Source organism: Ceratotherium simum, chromosome X (genome assembly GCF_057802395.1).
Source record: "Ceratotherium simum simum isolate JZ-2026a chromosome X, ASM5780239v1, whole genome shotgun sequence".
Classification (NCBI taxonomy): Eukaryota; Metazoa; Chordata; class Mammalia; order Perissodactyla; family Rhinocerotidae; genus Ceratotherium; species Ceratotherium simum.
In genome coordinates this window covers 96,336,365-96,362,718 of record NC_141940.1, presented here as the reverse complement: position 1 = coordinate 96,362,718, position 26,354 = coordinate 96,336,365, and the positions used below count along the sequence as shown (strand labels likewise).

The 26,354-nt window shown below is 40.8% G+C and overlaps 1 protein-coding gene across 1 annotated transcript; it reads left to right on the top strand.

The window, feature by feature from the left end:
• The first annotated feature begins 4,866 nt into the window (after positions 1-4,866).
• ATP6AP2 (ATPase H+ transporting accessory protein 2) lies at positions 4,867-24,874 on the top strand. Its single transcript, XM_004435030.3, has 9 exons — positions 4,867-5,027; positions 11,121-11,251; positions 13,262-13,393; positions 18,918-19,013; positions 19,158-19,295; positions 20,666-20,719; positions 21,675-21,824; positions 22,685-22,804; positions 23,824-24,874. Exons 1-9 carry the CDS (start codon positions 4,988-4,990, stop codon positions 24,016-24,018), a joined length of 1,056 nt encoding a protein of 351 aa, XP_004435087.1. The 5' UTR covers positions 4,867-4,987; the 3' UTR covers positions 24,019-24,874.
• The last annotated feature ends 1,480 nt before the right edge of the window (positions 24,875-26,354 follow it).

Sequence of the window (26,354 nt, the reverse complement as noted above, 5' to 3'; positions counted from 1 at the left end):
TTTTATGATCAGAAAGTTTGTCAGAAACCTGTATTCCAGAGTAAATGTTAGAGTCCTTTCCATGAACTTCTCTGAAGATGAAACATATGTAAAAGCAAAGATCAAAGAAATAAGTCTGTAAACAAGACCCCAAAATTGCAATTGACAAAGAAATTTGGTTAATTTTGTGACACACAACACTTTAAATAATAATAACCAGAATTATGACTGATAACCAGGACAGATCAGAATTTCAGTAATGTTATACAATTTTAAAACACCTATATCAATAACATTTACCCACATAATACCACCTAAGCAGGTTTATCATCACTTGTCTGACAATGCCTCCCATGTAATTTAACATACTGAATAAGCCTAATAAGTTTAGTATCTTCCTCCTTATAGGAAGAGAGCAAATTTCTTTGAGAAGTTCCAGGGCCCTTTGAAAATTCTCAAAGAAAAAAAGTAAAAAAAAGACTTTATTTATGATATGATTTTTGGGGAGCTTGTCAAAAATATAAAAAGTCAAGGCAAACAGAGCATTAACAGTCCAAAAAGCCTTAATAGAGAGACCTCAGTCCTTTTGAACATAGGAAATTATTTTAACAAAACATAGATTTTCTGTCTTTTAGGTAGACTTACTCAAAGATAAAGAAACCTTTTATAAGCTCTCAGATGAAAAGTTCAAGAAAATTATCCTTAAGAGAAAGAAGGCCAAATTTTAATTTTGCACCAGCTTACTTCTGATATTAAAACTCATTTACTTAATTAAATTCATTTTAATCTTAGCCAACTTGACCATGCATAAAACTCTTTTTCCAGAATTCCTTTTCCACAAACCTTCTATAACTTTCTTTTTACATTCAGAATTTGTCCCATGTCTTTCTTTTCCCTCCTAGTACTTGAGGACAAATTTACATTTCTTAATTAACCAAACAAAATATTTCCATTCTTTGTACTTTCTTTATACATCTTACTTTTCTTGTACACAGACATATTTTCTTCATTTTTAGTAGCTTCAATCACATATACTAATAAGAAATTTTAACCCTTAGAAACCGTAATTTGTAAGTAAAAACTAAGTAAACAATTATAAACTTTTTTACATTAGCATTTCATGGCTTGATAAATTTATAAACAGTTCATAATTTCTAGAAACATGTTACTTTATGTACTTTATGTACTTTAAGTACAATCTCTTAATAAAACATATGACATGTTTACCAATAGACCCAAAACACCTTTTAGTTTTCCTGTAATAAAAAGCCAAAAGTAGACAAACGTATATTTAGCAATCAATATCTAATATCTTATCTTATTTGGAAATGATCTAGATACTCAACGAACTTTTATCATAAAATTTAGCAAAACTCTAAAGTTTTAAGTCACCAAAAAGAGTTTGGAAGCTGTAACCACCGTAACACATAATTATTGTTTAAAGTTTACCCAATATTCATCTTTTTCACATCTATTTAGTTACTTGTTCCCAATAATTATTTAGATTGCCTACAAAACTTCATGAGACATTAGATAAAATTAGCCATCATAGTTATTATTTTTGTTAATCAGTTCTGTAATAGAAATAACATCAGTTTTTCTACAAAATTTCATGTAAATTTCATCACCTCTTATACCTCTAAACATAGTTTTCATTAAGACTTTTATCAATAGGTGTTGGTCTTCTAATTTTGGACAAGGGAAGCATTCCCAGTCAGACATTTTAAAACATACTCAGGCAAAGTTGATGTAACCTCTTTATATAAAATTAGCTCAAACATTCTAACCTTTATAATCTTATCAACACTTACACTTTTACATGTTCTCAATTCAATTGTAACCGAGTCAGGGTCTTAAGGCTAGCCAAACTTTTCCCTTCTTTTTCTGGGCTTTTCTTAGGTACCAATTAAACAATTGTGTGAGAGCTCTCAAATATATTTTTTTTCCCCCCAATTTAGAAGTTTTCCCAATTCAAAGGATCTGTCGTCGGGCCATTGACGTGTAGGATCTTCATTTGTGTATTTATTCCAATAGTGACTCGATCCAATAAGCCTTTTTAAGGAAATACCCGGAGGTAACTTTCCACGCTTTGAATAAATCTTTACCATGGACGCAAGAGGCGTCCCTGGTGAGAGCGCAGATGATGTAACCCCTGTGATCCACAGAATTCACTCCCAAAGATATTCAGAGAAAGTAAAGACCTTCATTGCACGGGCGGTAAGGATGGTGTAGTGAAAACGGTGTCTCCGGTCTCCCACAATAGTGTGGGACGCCTCCAGTCACAGACCCGCTAATCTATGACACCGGGCAGGCGATACTGGAATGGGATTTTTCCAGCACTAACAAGCAATGAAGGTTAAGACAACAAAAGCCCTTATGGACTGGGCCCTTTATGACAAACTCCCCTGAGAGCTTGGCACAGCTGGACAAAGACAGTTCAGATTCCCAGTCTACTCGACTGGCCAGTGAGGTGCACCCTGGTAAATGCACCTTCCGTATGGTGGAGACCAAGGAGAATATTCTCACTGGTCACAAAGCCAAGTTCTCAGGACACAGGACAAGACAAAAGCCCAGACAACAGGCTTATAGAGAAATGACAAAAAGAGAGACAGAGACAAAGACTATTTCTGGGAGGAAAAGGGATCAAGATCAAAACCAAGAGTACTCTACCAAATTTACCAGAGTCACTAAAAGCACAAGAAACTAGTTTCCCAAATATTTTCTCCTGCCAATCTAAATTTAGAAAGAGAAAAAAATTCTCACTGCTTGCTTCCACAGGACCCCGAAGATAGAGATTCTGGGAGCCTGACATGGTAAGAAATCTTACCTTTGCCAGCTTTCGTCAGGCGTTCCCGTATCTCATCATCTGCAGTAGTCCAGGGAGAAAGCAGTTCTTCCAGCCAGAGAAGGCAACTTGCCAGCCAGTGGGGATCCTGTCGACTATGCCAAAACTGTGTGAGGGGGGGAAGAGGGAGAATCCCCCTCTGCCCTTTCCCTTAAGGTTCTTCTGGCTGGCCAAATAATTAACAAGACAGGTTAGCAGGAGAAAATAATACCAAGTCTAATAACATGTATACATGGGAGAAACCAGGGACACTGCGTTTCTCAACACAATAGCAGAAAATCTCGTCTTAAATAGCAGCTTCAGCTAAAGACAAAGGAGGACGTTGGGGGTGGAGGGAGTCAGTTACAGGAGATTACCACTAAAGCACAGTAAACAAGAGTAAGGTTATTATGCAGATTTAAGGCCTCACCTTCCACATTGATAAGTTTCTAGAAATGAGGTCATCCCCCCTCTTCCCAATACAGAGAGGGAGGTACTTTTACAAATGGAGATTTCCCTTATAAATGTGAATGTTTTTCTGGCAACTCCTTGCAGGGCCATCTAGAGAATGTGGCCAGAGAGACAGAATTTTTGATAAGATGGGCTTGTTGGTGCCTTTCCTATTGTGACATCTATTTCACATTATATTACAGCCATCAGATGACAGTAACTCCTTCTTGGAACGGATCTTCTATGTCAAATTCTTCAGGCAGTTTGTGGGGGAGGTCAAATGTCAGTCAGAGAAAATAATCAAGGTAAAGAGATATATTCCGGGGTGGCCAAATCTTGATCTCCCACACAACTCATTCTCCTTCTTTCTCCTTAGTTAATCCCGAGAAGAAAATGGTGCCTGGGAACTGAGGACACAGGGCATTTTTCCCCAACAAGTCTGTCTTACATTTGTGCACTGAACAGTGCTCAAACACCTCCAATGGCTCCCTACTGGCCACCAAATGAAGTGTAGTTCTTTTATATAAAATTCAACATCCTCAATAAACATGTCCCTGACTGAAATTTTTAGCTCTACATGCCCCCTCTCCCGTAAATGTCTTCTTTGGTTAAACTAAACAGTTAATGCTCAACCTGACAAGGGTTTCTCCCTGTCACACCCTATGCTTTGGTTTTTGCTACCTGGAAGAACCTACCCATCTTCTATCCTTCCAGATTGAAACCACACCCATTTTTCAATATCATCAGCTGGGGCATCATCTTCTGACCACAGATGCTACACTGTGTCACTTCTTGCCTCATATCATAGGCAAGAAAACTATGAGATGTGGGAAGGGAGGATCCTGCTCTAATTAGTACGTTTAGCCTTCATATAACACTGAGTAAATGAAGAAATTAATTAATATTCTTGTCCCATCACTTTTGGTAGATCGGAAAGTCTTAGGAGGTAGGGTTACCGGATTTAGCAAATCAAAATACAGGACGCCCGGTTAAATTTGACTTTCAGATAAACAACGAATATTTTTTAGTATAAGTATGTGGTGAATATTTCATGGGACATACTTATATTTTAAAAAGTATTCGTTGTTTATCTGAAATTCAAATATAACCGGGCGTCCTGTATTTTATCAGGCACCCCTACTTGGAGGGCAGGGGCTCCCCGTGGTGCCTGGTTTCCTCGCTCAGCATCTGTGTAACTCTTAGAGCGAAACCCAAACCAGCCCCGCAGCTTCCACAGCTGCACCCGTAGCGGAGCGGAGCCACGCGACCGGGAAAGACAGACACCCCGGTTGGAGACTGTCACCCGGCTCTGGCCAAAGGGCCCGCACCCGGGAGTCACCCCACTCGCTGCGCTCTCTGCACCCCTCTACAGGCTCCATCATCCCCCCGCCCCCGACCACCCGCCCTACCCTCCATCTCATGACCCGGTCGTCATGGGCCGGGGGGCAGGACTGCCCGGCTCTTCAATCGCTGCCTACCATTGGCAGGGCCTTCCATCCATCACGCTAGGCTCCGCCCATCAGACTGACGTTTCCCTGGCTACGCCTCTCCCGCAGGCCGCGGCGTCGCTGGCGATTGGTGGAGAAGGCGGTACCGTCCCCGCGGAGGCGACGACGGGGTGGGCTCAGGCAGTCGGGCAGAGCCCGAGCGCGTCACCCTCTCTGGCTGCGGTGGTCGTTCGCCTCCCGCTGACCCGTTCAGTGTCTCCGTGCACTGCTGCGACGCCGCGGAACCATGGCTCTGCTCGTCGTGCTCCTGTCATTGTTGGTGGCAGGTGAGGACCCGGGGCGGGGGGCGCGCTCCGGGAGGCCCTGAGCCGCGGGGCTCGGGGGCGGCCGCGGGTGGGCGACAGTGGGGCGGTGCCGCAGTGCGGGCACCCGGCGGCGACCTCGCCCCAGCCGTCTCCCTCTCGGCTTTCTCTCCGGACCGGCCTGTGGCGGAGCGGCCTGACCGGCTGCCGGGGCCGAGCCGGGCTGGGCTGCGTGGGGGGCACCTGAGCCGGCCTCCACCCTCTGCCTCTTCGAGGAGGGCGCGTCTGCCTGTGTTGCCGCCGGCCTCTTCCGGGTCGGGAGGCGCTTCGGAGGACCGGGGCGCATTTCTCTAACTGTTGAACCGCAGCCCTCTGCGAAATAGGGAAGGCAGACGTCTTGGCTGCCGCCAGATGCTGTATTTCTTTGCATTTTTCTGGGGTCTTCCTTTCTAGCAGTTGTCATCAGTAATTGGTGAAATCCCCTCCCCTCCTTCAGTGTTTCAGGATACAAAAGTTGGAGGTGAAGTAAGTGTTTTTTGTAGGATTATTTCTAAAGGCGAATTCAAAGTACCTCTCAAAAGTTTGTCACAGTTCCTAATTTTAAGGATTTGGAAACGAAGATGTGAGTCACATTCCTAGAGTCACATGTCAAGTAAATGGTAGCTTTCTGAGTGGAACCTAGGTTCCCTAGCATTCAGCAAGGAGAGTGCAAGTTGGCTAATATTTGGCCTCTTACCTGTGTATCATGTAATTCATTTAATTTTACAGCAATCCTTAGAAGAGGTATCAGCCTCATTTTACAGAGTGATCAAGCCTAAATAAATTACCCGACACCGCGCAGGAGTAAGTAGCAAAGCTGGAATTGAACCCAGATCAGCTGGCTCCAAAACATGGGCCTTTTCCATTATATGTGTTGCCGCAGAGGTAATGGAAATGTTACTACATGCTGTGTGAGAACGTGGGAATGATGGGGGCTGGGGGTGCAGACAGTGGGGAAGAAGAGGCCAAATTGAGAACAAGTTGGAGGAATGGAGGCTCTTTTCCCCAGGGCATCGGTTTAAAACCTATAGGTTAAAAATCTGTAGGAGGCCTGTGCCTCTGCTGTGTGAGGTGCTGGGACATCTGGCTTTTGGAATGGTGGTTTAATTCTGCAGGGGCCTATAAACCACTAATGTTCTTGAAATCTGCAGGTCTTCTCTATTCCTGGAGGTGCCCAGTGTTATGTGTTGATGATAGTTACACTTATTTTCATGCCCCCCAAGTTTTAGGGTTGTTTGGTTCCTTTCATTTCTGTTTCTGGCTCTGGAAAGGTCATTCTGATCTATCTAGTAAGTTACTTTGGGGGAATTTTTAATTTCTTTAATTCATGGAATTTAAAAATCTTCCCTTTGATATTGTGATTTAACTGAACATCTGTTGAAATTCCACGTCTTAATGTTATGATTGATATTATTTTGATTCAGTGAGGTTTAGGGGGTTTTTTTGTTTGTTTTTGGTCTGAGGTAAAGTAATTGCTTCTGTACGTGGTTTGAACATGCTTTTCTAACTAGAATAGTCTAGTTTGTACAGACCAAGAATCTGATCCTGTCAGCTTCCTCATTGCTTGGTCTTGTCAGATGAGGTTAAGTTACTGTTTTCCACAATGACTAAATATGATTTAATGGAAAACATCTTTAAGAGATCTGACTTATCTATTTGAGAAAAAAATATAAGTCCTTTAAAATGGTGTTACCAAACCAGAGAGAGAACTCTATTCATAGGGTTATGAATACCATGTCATGAGGGGTATTTGAAAAAATTCAGATGTTTGGCTTGGAGAGGAAAGGCCAAGGGCCAACACATGGAATTTGAAGGGATGTCATGTTGAAGAGAAATTCCATTTGGTCGCTGATGCCCTAGAGGTCAAAAGTAGGAGCTATTTATTTTGTCACTTATTGATTCCATCCACCACTCATCGATCACAGCATAGTATGGTGCGAGTTCCCACCCTTACCCTCTAGCCCAGACTGGGGAGGCTGAGGGAAATTTCCATGGGTGGCAGGGTGCCTCACAGGGCAAGTACGTGAATGGTTGGAATGGGAAGAAAAGGCATTTTAGACAGAACAGCATGTGTAAAAGCACAGAGATGTGAGAACAAAAGAGCAAACCATTTGGTGGGGCCGGAATGTATAGGGGTTAAGCTGGGGAGATCCCAGAAGTAAGGTTGTGAGGTGCCTTGGGTGTTTTGGATTTTGTTTCACAGGCTCTGGGCAGTGAGTGAAGGTGGTCAAGCTGCTGGGTGAATGCACAGATCTGTATTTGGAAAAGGTGATAGGAAGGCTGGATCAGAGAGTGGCATGACAGGGCATAAGGTGGCCAGTTCTAGCAAACCTAGTGAGGGTCTGAAGAGTGTGCACTGAACTGGAGGGGAAAGGATTCATGAGATAGTAACAAAAAATGATCGACGGAATTCAGTGGTTGATTAGCTGTGGTACTGAGGAAGGATTTAAAGATGATCAATTCCAGCAGCTGCGTGGAAGGTGGTGTCCTCCTTTGAGAGAGAGAACACAGAAGGAGCATGTGGAAAGATGGTAAATTCAGTTCTGAGCCTGTTGAGTTTGAAGAACCCATGAGACTTAGAAGGAAATGCTGAGCAGACTGTTGGGTATGTAGGTCTAAGGCTCAGGGGAAATCTAGGATGAAAATAAAAATCTGGGAGCCCTCAGTGTGTTTTTGGCGTCTGCAGCCTTGGGAGCAGATGGGCTCAGCCAGGGAGAGAGATGTAGAACAGGAAAGCAGTGAGTCGAGAAGGGACGCCTCAGATCTCCAAAGAGAGTATACTAGGTGATCTATTGGGATGCCAGAAGAATGTACTAGAATTTCAATTTATACCTATTTTTTTATCTCATTTTTTGGTATAATAATGATCAGATATTTTGTAGAATGTCCCTCAGTTTGGGTTTGGCTGATATTTTCTCATGATTAAATTGGGAAGAATGCTACACAGGTATCTCATCCTTTAAAACTGTTTCTATTTTTGTGTGCTTTGTAATATATTTTGAATATGTAATCTATTAGTATACTACAAGTGTATACTTTATAAATAAATATATGTATATTGGGACTACTTTCAAATTTTGTACTGAAAGGGTTGAAATCTAAAAAGTTTGGACGTCACTGGCTTTAAAGGACCGGAGGAGAAAGAAACTGAAGAGAAGCAGGTAGAGGGATTGGAAGGAAAACCAGAGACCTGGGCTTCGTGAAGGCCAAGGAAGGAGATTTTTAAGGAGAGTTGCCAATATCAGATGCTTTGGGAAGTTAAATAAATCAAGGGCTGAAAATTGTCTTTGGATTTGGTGAGTCGCGTCAGTGGCGGGATGGGGTCAGAAGCTGTGGCTTCGGTGGGTGGTAAAGGCGCGATGAAGAAGCAGAGAAGCGAACAGTGACTGGCTCCTCTTCCAGGATTCTTCCTCTGAAGGGAAGCAGAGGCCCGGAGGACCAAAGGAGTTTTTTTGTGGTTTTAATTTTAGAATGGGACCACCCTAGTATATTTTTATGCTGAAGTGAAAGAGCCAGTTGAGAGGGGAAAATGGGTAGTGCGAGGTGTGGCTTCATTCACTCATTAACTCAACAAGTATTTAGTGAGCACCAGTGTGTCCCGGCACTGTTCTCAGCCCTGGGGACATTGCGTGAACCAGACAAACTGCTTCTACAGGGCCAGCTTTTTATGCCTGCAACCATGGAGCCACCCAATTCCTGATATGTTGTCTGTCCCAGAATAGTGGCTTACTAAACATTGAATGAATAATTTAATAGGGGAATGAGTGAAGGTCCCTAAGGAGGCAGAACCATGGGATTATTTTAGAGTGGAGGAGGGACATTGCTGCCAGCATCTGGAGGGAGAGGAGAGGAGGATAGGGGCGTGTGCACATAAATTTGTGGTGGGGAGAGAAAGCAAGTAGCTGGAGGAATCCCTCTGCTTTCTCTTGAAGCTGAGCTGAGCTTATCTGGTGAGACTGAGTCTGTAGTGATAAAATAGGAAGTTGAAAGAAGTTGGGAAGCCCATTTCAGTTCAGTACAAGGAAAGGACTAGAATGTTAGGACAGTGGAGATTGCTGGCAAACATAGTGTGTGTGAGTTGAGGTGGCGGCCCCCATCACTGGTCGTTTTCAGGTAGAGGATGGGGGACTGTTGATGGGGGACCTTGTGGGTACCTGCCTGAAGCAGTAGTTTCTCTGTATAGGAGTCCATCTGTAAGGTTTTCTAAAGCTCTAGGCTCCTGAAAGACTGTTTTGCCGGCACAGAAGTGGAATCTAACTACTACAAAGTTGAGGCAAAGTAGTTTAGTATAGCTTTGCTGGGGTTGCATGAGTAGGGCTGTATCTCAAAACACGGCTTCTCCATATCCAAATATGGTTCTTTAAATGTGTATGCTACTTGGAAAGTAGAGGTCTCTTGCTGCCCAATTTTCCTTAGAGTTTGCAATAACTATTACATTAGTGAACCAGGATGTCTATCAGTTACAAACGGCTGTTCTGCTAATTTTTTTGTGGTCTGCCTTTGGCTAGAACAATTTGGAAATTCCTGCTCTGGCGTCTGTGCTCAGTTGAAACTCATAACTCTTCCTGTTGTATCAGCACCATCCTGAGGCCTTTTATTTACTGTCAATACTGCAACACCAAAACATTTACTGTTGTTTCCAACTTTATTCCCACACTCTGTAAGACGTACTTTCCTTAGGTCAAGAGAATAACAGTGATGCTTTATTAAAGTCTAATTTTCTCATATTAGGTAGGCATGGCCAAGATTTGTTTTGGACTTGGAGCTGATCTTTTCATAGGAACCCGAAAGTTTCCATTAGCTACTTTTCCTTCTGTAGGCTGCACATTGGGTTAACACATGATGGCTTAAGAGGCCAAATACCTCATTCTTAGCCTTGGAGGGCCTATAAAATAGTCATTTTATTTTCATCCTTCATCTTTTTATCCCAGGCCTCATACTCCTAGACTAACTGGCTTTATTATTACAGAATACCTTTTGTCAGCCTCTTGATATGTCCATTGGAAATACTGTTTCCTGGACTTTGTTTGTAAAGTCTGAAGTGTTTTATATTTTGACTGGTAACATGTACCCCTGTGTGGTAGTCCTCATTTCACTAGGTTTGCCTATGGGACATAAGGAAAGATAAGATCTATCCTAAGACATCTAACGTGATAAAGGTTTAGAGTGAAATACTAAGAAATTTTGTGAATTTGCATTTTGAAGAGAGGGTCAATGGTAGAAATAATTCAAAGATTTCAAATTTTTTTTCTTTTTAGTTTGTGCCAAGATTTCATTTTTTAAATTCTGGATAAATGCCACTGATTTCTTTTGTTTGTTTGTTTGTTTGTCTTTTAATTTTATTTATGTATTTATTTTTCCACCAAAGCCCCAGTATATAGTTGTATGTCATAGCTGCACATCCTTCTAGTTGCTGTATGTGGGACGCGGCCTCAGCATGGCCAGAGAAGCGGTGCGTCGGTGCGCGCCCGGGGTCCGAACCCGGGCCGCCAGCAGCGGAGTGCGCGCACCCAAACGCTAAGCCACGGGGCCGGCCCGCCACTGATTTCTAATTCTTGCCAAACTGCTGCTTGCTCTTGTTGAAGGGCCATCTGTAGGAAGACATCTAGATCATTAGGAGCATCCTGTTTCATAGTTGTACCTTTGTTACAGCAGAATGTATGGACTTAAATTCTTTTTTTTTTTTTTAATTTTATTTATTCATTTATTTTTCTTTCAAAGCCCCAGTAGATAGTTGTATGTCATAGCCGCACATCCTTCTAGTTGCTGTATGTGGGACGTGGCCTCAGCATGGCCAGAGAAGCGGTGTGTCGGTGTGTGCCCAGGATCCCAACCCGGGCTGCCAGCAGCGGAGTGCGCGCACTTAACCGCTAAGCCACGGGGCCGGCCCTGGACTTAAATTCTTAGAGTGATACTTTGAAAAAGAATTTGTTGATATTTAGAATTCAGCATTTTGTCCAATCATAATTTAGTATGCTAAGTCAATGGAGAATGGGGAAACATATACTTAATAATTTTCAACGTGGATGCAAAAGATTTATGATGCTGATCATTTACTAATGTGTTTTTTCTTTTCAGGTGTTTTGGGAAACGAGTTTAGTGTATTAAAATCACCAGGGTCTGTTGTTTTCCGAGATGGAAATTGGCCTATACCAGGAGAGCGAATCCCAGACGTGGCTGCATTGTCCATGGGCTTCTCTGTGAAAGAAGTATGTGTATTTTTTAAAAAGTATTTGGAACTGTTTCTGAAAACATTTTTGTTAATTTCTGCTAACAGCCCAAGAAAGCAGCAAGCAAACATAGGTACATTTGGTACAGGTTATAAAAGTAAAAAAGTTCATTTGTAGTTGGGGAGATTTGGATAAGTGCTTCAAGCTTGGCTCATGAAACCAAATCATTATAGATCATTAACCATGTAAGAGTTTATTCTTGGTACTGACATTCTTTGCACATAAGAGAATGCATCTGGCCTACTATTAATAGGATGTATAATTTTATTTGTTCTTTTTAGTACATGATAGATTTGTGTCTCAGTCAGTTCGGGCTGCTATTACAAAGTACTATATATAGACTGGGTGACTTATAAACCACAGAAATTTATTTCTCACAGTTCTGGGGGCTGGGAGTCCGAGATCAGGATACCAGCGTGGTCAGGTTCTAATGAGGGCCCTCTTCCAGGTTACAGACTGCCAACTTCTTGTTGTAGCCTCACATGGTGGAGAGAGGGAGAGAGAGCTCTCTTGAGTCCCTGTTATAGGGGCACTAACCCCATTCATGAGGGCTCCATCCTCATGACCTAATTACCACCCTAAGGCCCCACATCCTACTACCATCACATTGGGAGTAAGGATTTCAACAGATGAATTTTGGGGAGATACAAACATTTGGTGCTTTTGATGTGGTCTCTAGATATCATCAATCACTCAAAGGAACTTTCCTCTTAGGTCCTGGGTGCCCTTGAAACCAGAAGTAATGCATGGGAACTCCCTCTCTGCTGGGTCTATGGGTGGTGCCCCTGAGCTCCTTGCATGAACATGACTGGTTGTTTACATTTAAGGATGAAATTTGTACCTAGTTCTTTACAAACTTAAATTTGACTACAAAAGGCTGTCAACCTTTAGAAATAATTATTAGTAAACTAATATGAGTTACTCTTAGCAGGAATTTTATTTATAAAGGGCTTAAAGAGAATGTTTTAATGATAGTCTTTCTATGTCACTGTGAAAGAGAAAAGTGATGCTGTAGATAAGGGCCAACAATGATATGGGGGAAGAAAATGTCCATAGTTAGATGAAGAAGAGAATATTTTGTAATCTGGAATTTGAAAAGTACCTATGTTTTGTTTACTTACCTGCTTTTTTCCACAAAAGGTTTGAGATGACTTAACTATTAGATTTTAATATTTCAAATCTGTAGAAATTTATGATGATGAAAAAGGTAGAAATCAGCATCCTTGATTAGGAGACTGCAGCTACAGTCATGCGTCACTTAACAAGGACACGTACTGAGAAATGTGTCATTAGGTGATTGTGTCGTTGTGCGAACATCATAGAGCATACTTACACAAACTTAGATGGTGTAGCCTTTTTTTTTTTTTCTTTTGGTGAGGAAGATTAGCCCTGAGCTAACATCTGTTCCCAATCCTCCTCTTTTTCTGAGGAAGATTGGCCCTGGGCTAACATCTGTGCCCATCTTCCTCTATTTTATATGTGGGATGCCTGCCACAGCATGGCTTGATAAGCGGTGCGTTGGTCCACGCCCAGGATCTGAACCCACGAACCCCGGGCCACCGAAGTGGAGCACTCGAACTTAACCACTACACCACCGGGCTGGCCCCTGTAGCCTATCTTTTTTTTTTTTTTTTCCCCCAAAGCCCCAGTAGATAGTTGTATAACATAGCTGCACATCCCTCTAGTTGCTGTATGTGGGACGCGGCCTCAGCATGGCCAGAGAAGCGGCGCATCGGTGCGCGCCCGGGATCCGAACCCAGCCCTGTAGCCTATCTTACGGCACCACTTCAGTATATGTGGTCCATTGCTGACCTAAATGTCGTTATGTAGCGCATGACTGTACTGCCTTAAATAAAATGTTTACTCTCCCTGTGAATTATCATTGCCGGTGTCATCCCGAAACCCCTTAACTCTGCTTATTAGATGGTATTGGGGAAATGGTTTTCTGAGTTGATAATTAAGCACTGCTTCATGCTTTTCAATGGTTAGGACCTTTCTTGGCCAGGACTTGCGGTGGGTAACCTGTTCCATCGTCCTCGGGCTACCGTTATGGTGATGGTGAAGGGAGTGGACAAACTCGCTCTACCCCCAGGCAGCGTCATTTCATACCCTTTAGAGAATGTGAGTATTTATTATAAAAAACTAAAGGGATGCATTTTAAATTTTGTCTTGCCAGCTGTCATTATTGATTGTGTTCTAAGCACACTTGTCTTTTTTGTGATGCAGTGATTGATAAGTAAAACAGTTTCTTTTTTTAAAAAAATTACATGGTGACGGTAAATTTATTGAGACTTGGCTGTTGCTTATGGGTGAAACTACTTTCTAAGGTAAGAGGTAGAGCAATTGCCCCACTCTCAGAATAGTCGGAGGCTCGAAAAAGAGAAACTAGTTGAGGGTGTATGTTGATATTTTCTTAGGCATGATCTTGTCATCTTCCCTTCAGAATTTTACCTCATTTTTGTGTAAGGAGGAGACTGGAAGCTATTTTGCTGGCTCACTTATTTCTTCACTGGCCTTTCAGGCAAGAAGGCTGACTGAGCTGTTGTGACAAACCTTCTTCCACTGCAAGCATATAGAAGTCCGCACAACATTTTTACATGCATCACTAAACTTGAAAGCAAGGGAGGGATACACACAGGTGCCAGATATGAATAGAAAACTCAAAAGCCACAGTGGTAAGCAGGAGCTGAAGCTGGAATTGTGTTCCCCGCAGACAGCCGGGCGCTTTAAAATGCTGTCTTGTTCTTGAAAGGAGGACTAGTAAAACCCCAGCTGTCCTAGGGCTACCACCGAGGAGCTGGCTTGCCACCCTTGGCTGTGGGGCCCAAAGAGTCCCCTAAGAGAAACTGGAACTACAGGCTTGTGCTGTGCAGAGTGGTGTGCTCCAGATTCACATGACCCACCCTATACGGATACCTCCACAGCCCAGGGCTCCTTTGGTAAAAAAAATCGAAGATGAGTCAAATTTACAAAACACTTGAAGAAAAAAAATGCCACGAGAGAGTCAGCAGGTGCACCAAATAGAATTTATCTCCCTAGAACTACAGATAATAGACCAGTCTCAAAGAGATTTGAAAATACATACATTAAAGTTGTGAGAGTTAAAGGAAGGGATAGAAACTGTGAGGCAGTTATAAGACATTTCTGATATGTGGTGCTTTCATTGATAGTCACTTCTAAATATTTCATAATTTTTTTTTTTTTTTTGTGAGGAAGATCAGCCCTGTGCTAACATCTGCCAATCCTCCCCTTTTTGCTGAGGAAGACTGGGCCTGGGCTAACATCCACGCCCATCTTCCTCCACTTTATATGGGATGCCGCCACAGCATGGCTTGACAAGCGGTGCATCGGTGCACGCCCAGGATCCGAACCAGCGAACCCCGGGCCACGGCAGTGGAGCGCGCACACTTAACTGCTTGCGCCACCAGGCTGGCCCCATAAATATTTCATAATTTATATTGTGATTTCTTTAACCCAGGAATTTAGAAGTGTTTAATGTGTGGGTTCTTTTAAAATAATTTTTAGTTTTTCAACTTCTAATTTCATGGCATTGTAAGACTGTGGTCTGTATGATGCTGATTTGGGGGGAATTTTTTCAGACTTTTCTGTGGTCTAGTATAGATTATTTCCAAGCACACATGACATGCTTACAAAAAACGACCATGTACTAGGCCACAAGGCAAATCTCAACAAATAATAAAGAATCAGTATCATATAAACCACCCTCTCTGACCACAATGCAGTTAAATCTGAAAACTGTAACAAAATATTACCTTAAAAATGTATTTGGAAATGGTAAAAACAAACAAAAGATATGACCCCTCAGGTTTAAAACACTGAACACCAGGGCCGGCCCAGTGGCGTAGCAGTTAAGTGCATGTGCTCTGCTGCGGCAGCTGGGGGTTCCCAGGTTCGGTTCCCAGGTGCACACCGATGCACCGCTTGTCAAGTCATGCTGTGGCAGTGCCCCATATAAAGTATAGGAAGATGGGCATGGATGTTAGCCCAGGGCTAATCTTCCTCAGCAAAAAGAGGAGGATTAGCATCGGATGTTAGCTCAGGGCTAATCTTCCTCACCAAAAAAAAAAAAAACAAAAAACAAAAACCAAACACCCACTAGGCTAAAGCCAAATCAACACCTCGACCTAGTGAAATTGAAGAACCACAAGAACACTAAAAATCTTACAAGCTATCAGAGAAAAGACATTGTCATTACAAAGGAGTGAGAGTAGAATGATAGCAGATATCTTATCCATAGCTGTTAGGAACCAGAAGAGTAAGAACGGAAAAGCAGTAATTGTATAGTATAAAGCTGGGCTGAGAATACTGTTTACATAGTCATAATAATGAAATGATATTGAGCCAATGACAATTACCATATAGCTATTGGGAGGGTGGAGAGAGAGAAACAATGCATGTATGGGGCAGGGGGTGGGGCTGTGGGTGGTGATGTGGCAGAGCTAAAACCTCTTTCTATAATGGGTGATAAATAGATAATGCAAAAAATGAAAAATCAAGATGTAGTAATATAAACATTAGTTAGAGGTGGCGGTAAAAGGAAAAGGAAACAGAGTTTGAAAGTGAGGGCCTCAGAGGAAGGGGAAATGAAAGGAGGGGTAAACTTATTTTTCATAACAAGTCTTACAGAACTATTTGTCTCTTTAAACCATGTGTATATATCTGTCTCTTTTTTCTATATAATTCTTGAAAATTTTTTTAACAAGTGAACAAGAAAAGATAATTGGAATAGATGCACTCCTAAATAATTCATGGGTTGAGGAGAAAATCACAGTGAAAGTTTTACAATTATTTGGAACTGAATATCAGTGAATGTACCATATATTAAAAAAATTGTAGGGTACAGCTAAAGTGGTAAGAAAAGGAAAATTTATAGCCTTAAATGCACCTGTTAGGTAGTTTAAAAGATTGGGAATTAATGAGCTAAAAAAAAAAAAAAACAGAAGAATTTCAGAGTAAATGGAAGGAAGGAACAATAAAAATCAAAAGGCAGATTTAAAAAAAATCTTTTTTAATCTTCACAAGCATTATTAAGCATGTGATTATGTGATTTCTGTGAAAATCATTGTGGAAGATCCCTTTAAAATAAGTATATTAAAATACAAAATGCTGTTAAGATTTTCATTAGCATACAATCCAAAACTGAACTTTTTTTTTTTTTGTGAGGAAGATCAGCCCTGAGCTAACATCCATGCTAATCCTCCTCTTTTTTGCTGAGGAAGACCGGCCCTGAGCTAACATCTATTGCCAATCCTCCTCCTTTTTTTTTTTCCCTTTTTCTCCCCAAAGCCCCAGTAGATAGTTGTGTGTCATAGTTGCACATCCTTCTAGTTGCTGTATGTGGGACGCGGCCTCAGCGTGACCAATCAAGCGGTGCTTTGGTGTGCACCCAGGATCCGAACCCGGGCCGCCAGCAGCGGAGCATGCACACTTAACCGCTAAGCCACGGGGCCGGCCCCCAAAACTAAACATTTTAAAACAGACTAGCCTTATTTTACATAAGTAGCAGTTGGGAAAAGAGCTCATGTTGCTTGACCCCAATTGACTGCTCTTAATACTTTTCCTGGCAGTAGGTAGTGAATGAGATACAAGGCTCGGGGTAAAACCCACAGAATATAAAAAAAATAGAATGTCTTAGAATTCCACCTACAAAGCTTCTATTTGATTAGTTAGCTGTTTTCATTAGAATTTCAAGTCATATAGATACAGAAATTCCATTTTTTCCAGGACAAACGTGTATCTTTATAATACAGTGGAAGAAAACAATCATTAGAATTTTAAGCAGCTGAGCTTTATCCTTTTTGAGCTTAGTGCTCTATATAATTTCTCTTTTCCTTCAGTTTGGCGCTCATCTGATTCAGTAGCTCCTCCAATTTGGTTGCTAGGGATGTGTTACCTTTAATCTTCAACTTTCCTGCCACGAGTGCCATTTCACTAGGTGAAGTAAGGCTGGAGAGGTTGTGTTACATGTTCTCACATTCCCTCCAAAGCCTGAGGAGGCAAACTGTGTGACTGCAAAAGGAGAGCACTCGTAGCTGACTCAGGGAGCTGGTAACAGGATGCTTTTCCAAGTTGGAACTCTCTTCCCTCTTCTTCAGTTATTAACTCATTTTAAGAGAATTTTGGGAAAAGTTAATATGCATCTTGAGTAGGAGAAAAAATTGATTTTATTTCACAGTATCATGAAATTGATAAACTTAATTTTTTTTTTTTTTTTGTGAGGAAGGTCAGCCCTGAGCTAACATCCATGCTAATCTTCCTCTTTTTGCTGAGGAAGACCGGCTCTGAGCTAACATCTGTTGCCAATCCTCCTCCTTTTTTTCCCCCGAAGCCCCAGTAGATAGTTGTATGTCATAGCTGCACATCCTTCTAGTTGCTGTATGTGGGACGCGGCCTCAGCATGGCCAGAGAAGCAGTGCGTCGGTGCACGCCCAGGATCCAAACCCGGGCCACCAGTAGCGGAGCGCGTGCACTCAACCGCTAAGCCACGGGGCCTGCCCGATGAACTTAATTTTGATGTTGGGATTTCATCAGTAAGATTTATATAACCACATTTATTTCTGCCTGTACTATATTAACATTGATTTGCTACATATAAACACGAACCTTTTAATAGTAAAGGGAATTACTGAAAAAAAAAATCATTGTAAGAAATCTCCATTAAAACAAAAACACTACTACTATACTGCTTGTTTTAATACTTGTAATAATATTGAGAATAAAATAATTTTTTGAGGGGAAAAATTACCATAATTTGTTTTTAAACATAAGGTGGGGCAAAAACAGATCTTTGGGGATAGAAGTCAAAATTTTGCTTTCCCTTGAGGGTGGAGCGAGTGGGTATGGAGGCTTCTGGATGCCGATAATGATCTTTGTTGTTCTGGGTGGGTTATATGAGTATATCCACTTGTAAACGTTCCTTGAGCTGTTACCCCAAGATTTGTTTACTATATTATATATACATTACACTTTAATAAAAACTTCAAGGAAAAAATGAAAAATGCTGTCAGACCTCTGTGGTAGATTTTATGACAATTGGTTATTTTAGTTTAGTAATAACATATGGTCCTAAGATAAAGGCTTCAAAATTCTGTGACATACTTTATGCCCTGTTGAGAGTCTTTAGTCTATCTGAAGGCAAACCCTAAATCTTATTAGACATTTTTTAAATTTTGAAATGAAAAATGAAGTCTATTTCTCTTTTAATTAAATTCAGTTCTTCAAATTCCTCTGACCTTCTTTTAAATGCAAGTTAATACTTTACTATAGAATATACATTCATTGTGGCATGTTTAATTAATGCTGAAACTAAATGTATTGCTGCTTAAAATACACAAATGACCGTCATAAAATGATGGTTTGTGCAAGACAGTGTCGTGTCCTGCCTGTTGGCAAGTAATTTCCCTTTGGGCACATGGAGAGAGACAAACTCGTTGGCCCACTAGGGCTGTTTAATCTTCTGTGCCCAAAAGGCTCTTTGTGTTTGGATGTGATTTGGTGGGTCTTTTGAATTTCCATAGAAGAAAATGCTGGTGCTTTTTTTTAAAAGCCTCCTTTTTTAATTTGAATGGTTTTTCTTCCCACTTTGGTTTAGATAATAATTAATGTCTTATCTCTTAAATTTCAGGCAGTTCCTTTTAGTCTCGACAGCGTTGCAAATTCCATTCACTCCTTATTTTCTGAAGAAACTCCTGTAGTTTTGCAGTTGGCTCCCAGTGAGGAAGTAAGTGGTACAGTTTTTATTTGAAATGGGCTAAAGAATAAGCTTTCATTATTAATGAAAATTTAAAACTAATTTTATGAAAAATGCTGTCAGAGCTCTGTATGTTGGAATTAATCTGTAGAAAATGTTGGATTCTTCTTGCAGCGAGTGTATATGGTGGGGAAGGCAAACTCAGTTTTTGAAGATCTTTCAGTAACGTTACGACAGCTCCGCAATCGCCTGTTTCAGGAAAACTCCGTTCTCAATTCACTTCCGCTCAATTCTCTTAGTAGGAACAATGAAGTAAGTGCAGTTATTGAATGAATAAATATCATTACTAGTTTCCCATTTCTTATGCTCCTGACTTCAGAGCAAACTTGAAATTTTGGAAAATGAAAAATTTTTCAGATTTACTGTTGGAGTCAATTGTTTTTCTTTTCTTCACTGCAACTTTCTTATGAATCTCATAAATAAACTGACTCTTTTCATGAGTTGAGCTGTAGTAAATAGTATTACATTCTAGCACGAGGGTTGCCACCAATTAATCCAGACAAACCAGAGATCACGGTATTTACTTGGTGGCTGGTGGCGCTGTGTCGATCTGGTAATGTGGGAGCCATTATTCACTGCCACTTCTGATGTCTTGCTTCATTTTTCTCATTCATTCTTGACAGTACAGTGGAGGAAGCCACCCTTACTTTTGACTCCTGTCTGTCAGCTTCACCACCTGCTCATGCACCCTCTTAACCACATGGCATGCCACCTTTGTGGAAGCCTCCCCTCTTTATCTACTATGAATGACCAGGGCTACCATCTTTTATTCTCCCATGTGGAAAGTGTTCAAGGGATGTGAGCAAACTGGGCCATTGGCAGGACCTCGTTGCAGTGCGCCACAATATTCTGATGCCCTGAGGGGAAGACCACTTTAGAGTTTGCATGCTTTATCAAAGCTGCATCGAAAATACAGCTATTGAGCAGTAGTCACTGTGCTGGGGAATGACCATCACCTTTTTCTTAGGAAATAATGTTTTAGATGCATTTTTTTTTTTTAAAGATTTTATTTATTTATTTTTCCCCCAAAGCCCCAGTAGATAGTTGTCTGTCATAGCTGCACATCCTTCTAGTTGCTGTATGTGGGACGTGGCCTCAGCATGGCCAGAGGAGTGGTGTGTCGGTGCGCACCCGGGATCCGAACCCGGGCCGCCGGCAGCGGAGTGCGCACACTTAACCACTAAGCCACGGGGCCGGCCCTGAGCTTTGTGTCTTTTTTTTTTTGGTGAGGAGATCAGCCCTGTGCTAACATCTGCCAATCCTCCTCTTTTTTTTGCTGAGGAAGACTGGCCCTGGGCTAACATCCACGCCCATCTTCCTCCACTTTATATGGGATGCCACCACAGCATAGTTTGCCAAGCGGTGCATCGCTGCGCGTCCGGATCCGAACTGGCGAACCGCTGGCTGCTGCAGCGGAGCACGCGCACTTAACCGCTTGTGCCACCGGGCCGGCCCTAGATGCATTTTGAATTGAAATGAACCTACCAAATGGAGGACAGTTGTTGCATAAATTCACTTCCATGCTTAACATTTGTAATATCCTATGCCTTACTTGATAAATGGCAAATACAGGTCTCAGATGCATGTTTATAATAATGCTCATTTCTTTCGGCTCTCTGCAGGTTGATCTGCTCTTTCTTTCTGAACTGCAAGTGCTACATGATATTTCAAGTTTGGTAAGTAGGCTGCTCTAATTTTTCAGTTCCATTTGTTTTGGTTGCAGAACACATTTCTGGAGAATCCTTGAATAGTACTGAAACCAACTGAAAAGTCTGATTAAGCATGGCCTAGATATATGAGCCCATGAAAGTTGAGAAATTAGTGGTGGTGTTGGGAATTTTGAGCTCATGTTACAGTCAAATTATTTTGCATTTCTACTTTTAGGAGAGACAGTTAAGTATATTCTCCAAGAACACAGACCTGGGAGTAAGGCCACCCTGGCTGTAGTCTAGACTGTTGATTTCTTGTCAGACGTTAAGACTTAATTCCTATATATATATATCTTTGGGTCTAAAATAGAAATAACAGTTTGAACTAATAATGCTGTCAACCAAGTCAGGAAGGAAGGGAATAAATCTGCCTGAAAGGGTTTTTTTTGGTGAATGATTTCTTTTTAAAATCCTCCTGTGACTGAAATAAAAAAACTTACCTGATTGCTTTCTACTGAGGTTGTTGCCCAAACTTTTCAGCACGGTTGGTTCAGGAAGTCTAGAAGCATAGTGCTGGGGGCCGGTGAGGTAGTCCACGAGGGCATATACAAGGCGTCTGCTCTCTGAGCACCAATGGCTCATGCTCTCCTGGGATCAGACTGGTCCAACCATCTGTTCTTTCATACCCTGGGCCTGTATCTGAGGTTTTAAACTAAGGAATTTTTTAAAGAGCTTTTATTAAATGTTAGGGAGTACTGTAACTGCCGCTTTACCCCCTAAAAATGAGATTTGTGTTGAGATTTGTGTTGGTGTTTTATCAGAAACTCCTATTTAAACCAGTTCCATTTCTACCATTTTACACTATTTGTCTGTTATAGCACACTGGTGTGGTCCTGTTCAGCCTAGTTTAAGTTAGGCCTGAAAATTCAGCTGGCTCTGTTTGACATTACTTTATCTACTTCCTTTTGTTTGTTCTCCCAAGTTGTCTCGGCATAAACATCTAGCCAAGGACCATTCTCCTGATTTATATTCACTGGAGCTGGCAGGTTTGGATGAAATTGGGAAACATTATGGGGAAGACTCTGAACAATTCCGAGATGCTTCTAAGATCCTTGTTGAGGCTCTGCAAAAGGTAAATTATCGATAGGATATGAGACATTAGAGTATGACCATTTCACTTTTAGCCTCTTAATAGAAAAACCTGCACAGTGAAAGACTGTTGATTGAAGTCTCACTCTCCTTCTTTGGAGGACCTCTAATTTTAGTGACTGAGGATAGAGGAGGTCAAAGGTATGTGAGATGTCTCTTTATAATGCTGGCAGGGGCAGCATAGGAAATGATCGATAACTCCAACACAATACGTTTTTCTTTTCTTTTTTTATCTGGATAAAATATACATAACATAAAATTTACCATTTCAGCCATTTTTAAGTGTACAGTTAAGTGGCATTAAGTATATTCACATTGTTGTGCAACTGTCACCACCACCCATTGCCAGAACTTTCATCTTCCCCAACTGAAACTTTTTCCCCTCTGTTAAATGAAATAATTGAAGGAGAACACTGAGCACAGTACCAGACATTTAGGAGATGCGTAATAAATGCTGGTTTTCCTCTGCCCTTAAAGTTACGTACCTGTACATCTTCAGTGAGGCCTCTCAGTTAAATCTTTGTGGATGTTTGTGATGAACCAGAGACCGCTTAGGAAGATTTCTTCATTTCCTTTTCCTACTTCCCCAATTTGTATGCCAACACATTCAGTCTCTTCTTCTTAAAGTAATTTTATTTTGAACATTTGAATATATGTTGAAGCTTAACGCTGTTCTGAATATCTTAACATAATCAAAACCTTTAAGACTTGCCTATTTTAAGACACAGTGTATTTCATGAGCCAATAGGTAAGTGTATATTGTTCTTGTAGGTGCACAGAAGCTTTACAAATAATTTTAATAAGTATGTGTTTGAGATTCATGGGATGTCAATAACTCTTCAGTTTGCAGATGACATGTACAATCTTTACGGTGGGAATGCAGTGGTAGAGTTAGTGACTATCAAATCATTCGACACGTCCCTCGTGAGGAAGACGAGGACTATCCTTGAGGCAGAACAGGCGGTGAGTAGTTTTAGATCCTGCTTTACAATTTTAAACTTAACTTTAAAAAAACCCACTAAACCCTATATCACCTATGGGCGCCATGAATGAGCAGTCAGTAAATCTGAAAAACAGTTTCAGTTAAAACATAGGTTTCTTAGGGACGTGTGTTTTGCCAGTGATGCTCAGTTCTTGGGGGTCATAATCAGATAATGCAAGAAGCTGAGTTAGGGATAAAAGCAAATCTGTCAAAGCCGATAAGATAATTCAAATGTTGGTATTACAAGGAGGCATCAGAAGTTAATGTGAGGCTGTGATGTGGCTCTCTCTGCCTGTGGACTCTGCTTTTCCAGGAGGTACATTATCTTCATGGCACACTCCCTCATTTTCTGGGATCTGCTATGTACACTCTATAATTTAATTTACATCTACAATTTTTTTGCCTGGATCTTGCTTTGATTTTAAGCATTTAGTGTGTCATAGGCAAGGGTGCCAGCCATAGCAAAAAACGTGTGTACATGCTCATTTACAAGAGCAGCAGTGTAGATACTCGAAAATGTTGTGTGGCCAAGAATATTCCTTATTAAATAAACAGAATCATGTGTTTTTGTGTGTTCTTTGCTCAGTGTTAAAAGTCACGCAAGCTGATAAACATAGCTGTAGTTCAGTCATTTTATTGCTGTCTGTTCCAATGTGTGGATATGCCACAATTATCCATTCTGTTGATGGATGTCCTTGTCCATGTCTCTTGGTACACATATAGTAGTCTTCCCTAGGGTATGAACTTGCTGGATCACAGGATATGCACACCTTCAACTTTACTGGCATTACCAGATTTTCTCAAGCAGTTGGACTGGTTTATACTTCCCCCAACAATGCACTTATCCATGAAGGTGCTGCTTCTTGGTTCCCCCTAGTATAAGTAGTTCTTACGCCACTTATGAATAATTGTTAGATAAATGAATCAGAGCTGCTAAATTGGGATAATTTCCTGTCTTAAAATCCTTCTCTCTTGATTTTCTTTCTTTTCTTTGTTGTAGAAGAAGCCATCAAGTCCCTATAACCTTGCATATAAGTATAACTTAGAGTATCCAGTGGTTTTCAACATGGTACTTTGGATAATGATCGCCTTGGCCTTGGCTGTGATTATCACCTCTTACAATATTTGGAACATGGATCCTGGATATGATAGCATCATTTATAGGATGACAAACCAGAAGATTCGAATGGATTGAACTTTCCTTATGCCAAACTTAGAAAACGGGTTTGGAAATTGGCTGTTTTGTTAAAATAAATCTTTTAGTATAGAGTAGATAGTATACTTCAAATTTATAAAAAAGCAAATTTTGTTCTCTATTTTGTGTGTGCCTGTGATGTTCTTTTAAGAGTGAATTATAGTATTGATGTGAATAGATTTGTGTGATATAGATTCCATAATATGCTTAAATATTATGATATAACCATTTAATATAATTTCATTCCATCTAATATTTGGAAATATACACTGAAATATATGTAAAACATTTAGAATAGCTTGTGTTATTTATGTTGGGAAAATGCACTGAATTTATTAGAGAAACTTAGGAATGCTTAACTTACACAGGATAGGTGAAAATGATATTTGGGCTGTTAAATACTATGAACCATTTGTAAATGTCTTAATTTGATGTAAATGTCTCTGAAACAACAGAAAAGGTTTTTAACTTCGAGCAGCCCTAAACTATGAATGTGCTTATACAGTTGCTTGGATTTAGAACTACATCTAATTGACAGATGGCCATTTTTTAACGGTGATCGGGATAGTCTAGTGTGGATATTAAAAATATTACATAGATCTAAGAGGAAACTAGCTTTGTGGAGTCATAGATATTTGTAATTATATACACAAAAACAAATATTTGGGGGACATCTTGGGGCATGAATATAAAATCTTTTTATTTCAATAACTTTTCCCCTGGTATAAGTTAGTATAGTTTGTGGTACAGCATCATTCTATAGACTATTAAGTGGAAGTAGATGCTCCCTACTTTTCATGTAGAAGTGGACCAATGTCTATAAAGAGTGACAAATAAAGTTAACAATGATTCCAAATTTGTGTCATTTCAATAGTAAATCTGTTTGTTTAATATTGATTGTAAAAACCTGACTAAGCAGGGTTTTATTTAATCAGAATTGGCTGTTTTGTTACACAAATGGTTCCATGGGTTTTTTGTTTGTTTTTTTGTGTGTGTGTTTTTGGTGAGGAAGATTAGCCCTGAGCTAACATCTGTTGCCAGTCCTCCTCCTCTTGCTGAGGAAGACTGGCCCTGGGCTAACATCCGTGCCCATCTTTCTCTATTTTGTATATGGGACACCTGCCACAGCATGGCTTGATAAGCGGTGTGTAGGTCCGCACCCCGGATCCGAACCCGCAAACCCTGGGCTGCGAAAGTGAAGCACGCAAACTTAACTACTACGCCACCAGGCTGGCACCTCATGGTTTTTTTTTTTTTACATTTGTTTATTCTCACTGCCTCCTGAGATTCAGTACCAATATAAAGAAGACATTTTAATTACCATTCTTATTATTGAATTTATACAGAATATATGATAAATTCACACTAGACTTTAGGTAGGAAAGGCTTAAATTTCCCAATAGCATTTTAAAAGATGAATAAACAACTAATCGGTTAGAATATGAAGGACTATCTAAAGTAAAGGCTTAAAGGTTATAATTTTCTTACAAGACTTACATATTAGAATTTTAAATTTCATGATTATGTAGCAAAATTCTTTTAGTATGCCAGTTGTGCTGCCCTGTTCCTGGGAATCTATAGTACTAGCTGTTTCTGCCTCTTTGGAAAGATCATCAAATCATTTTTATATAACATTGAGGTTGGCAGGTTTGAGAAGATGGAGTCTATTTAGTTGTTTTCTGCCACTTACTGCAAGATACCTTTGACAATTACAGTGTTAAACCTCCATAAAGTGGAGGAAATTTTTGTTTTCTTTGTGCCTCTCGTTGAATTATAAATAATAGTGAAGCTGATAATCAACTCCACAGGGAAGAAAGACTACATTGTTCTAAAATCACTCAAGTATTCTCCACTGCTACCTCCTGCCAAGTTTATGGGGTGAGGGGTTTTCAGCTGCCGAGCCCCAAAACACTCTGACCCCTGTGGAACCCAACAGAGCCTCTGGGGAGCAGGAGTCTATAATGCTGCAGAGTGGTTAAAATCCATTTTTCTTTCACAAGTTTCTTATATAAGCATTTCCATAGAAGTTAGATTGTTATTAAATATGAAGTAAACCAATGCCTTTGTAATTTAAAACTGATGCGGGGCCGGCTCCGTGGCTTAGCGGTTAAGTGCGCGCGCTCTGATGCTGGCGGCCCGGGTTCGGATCCCGGGCGCGCCCCAAGGCACCACTTCTCCGTCCAGCGCGAGGCCGAGTCCCACGTACAGCAACTAGAAGGATGTGAACCTATGACATACAACTATCTGCTGGGGCTTTGGGGGGAAAAAAAATGAATAAAATAAAATCTTTAAAAAATAAAAAAATAAAAAAAATAAAACTGATGCGACTTTAAGTT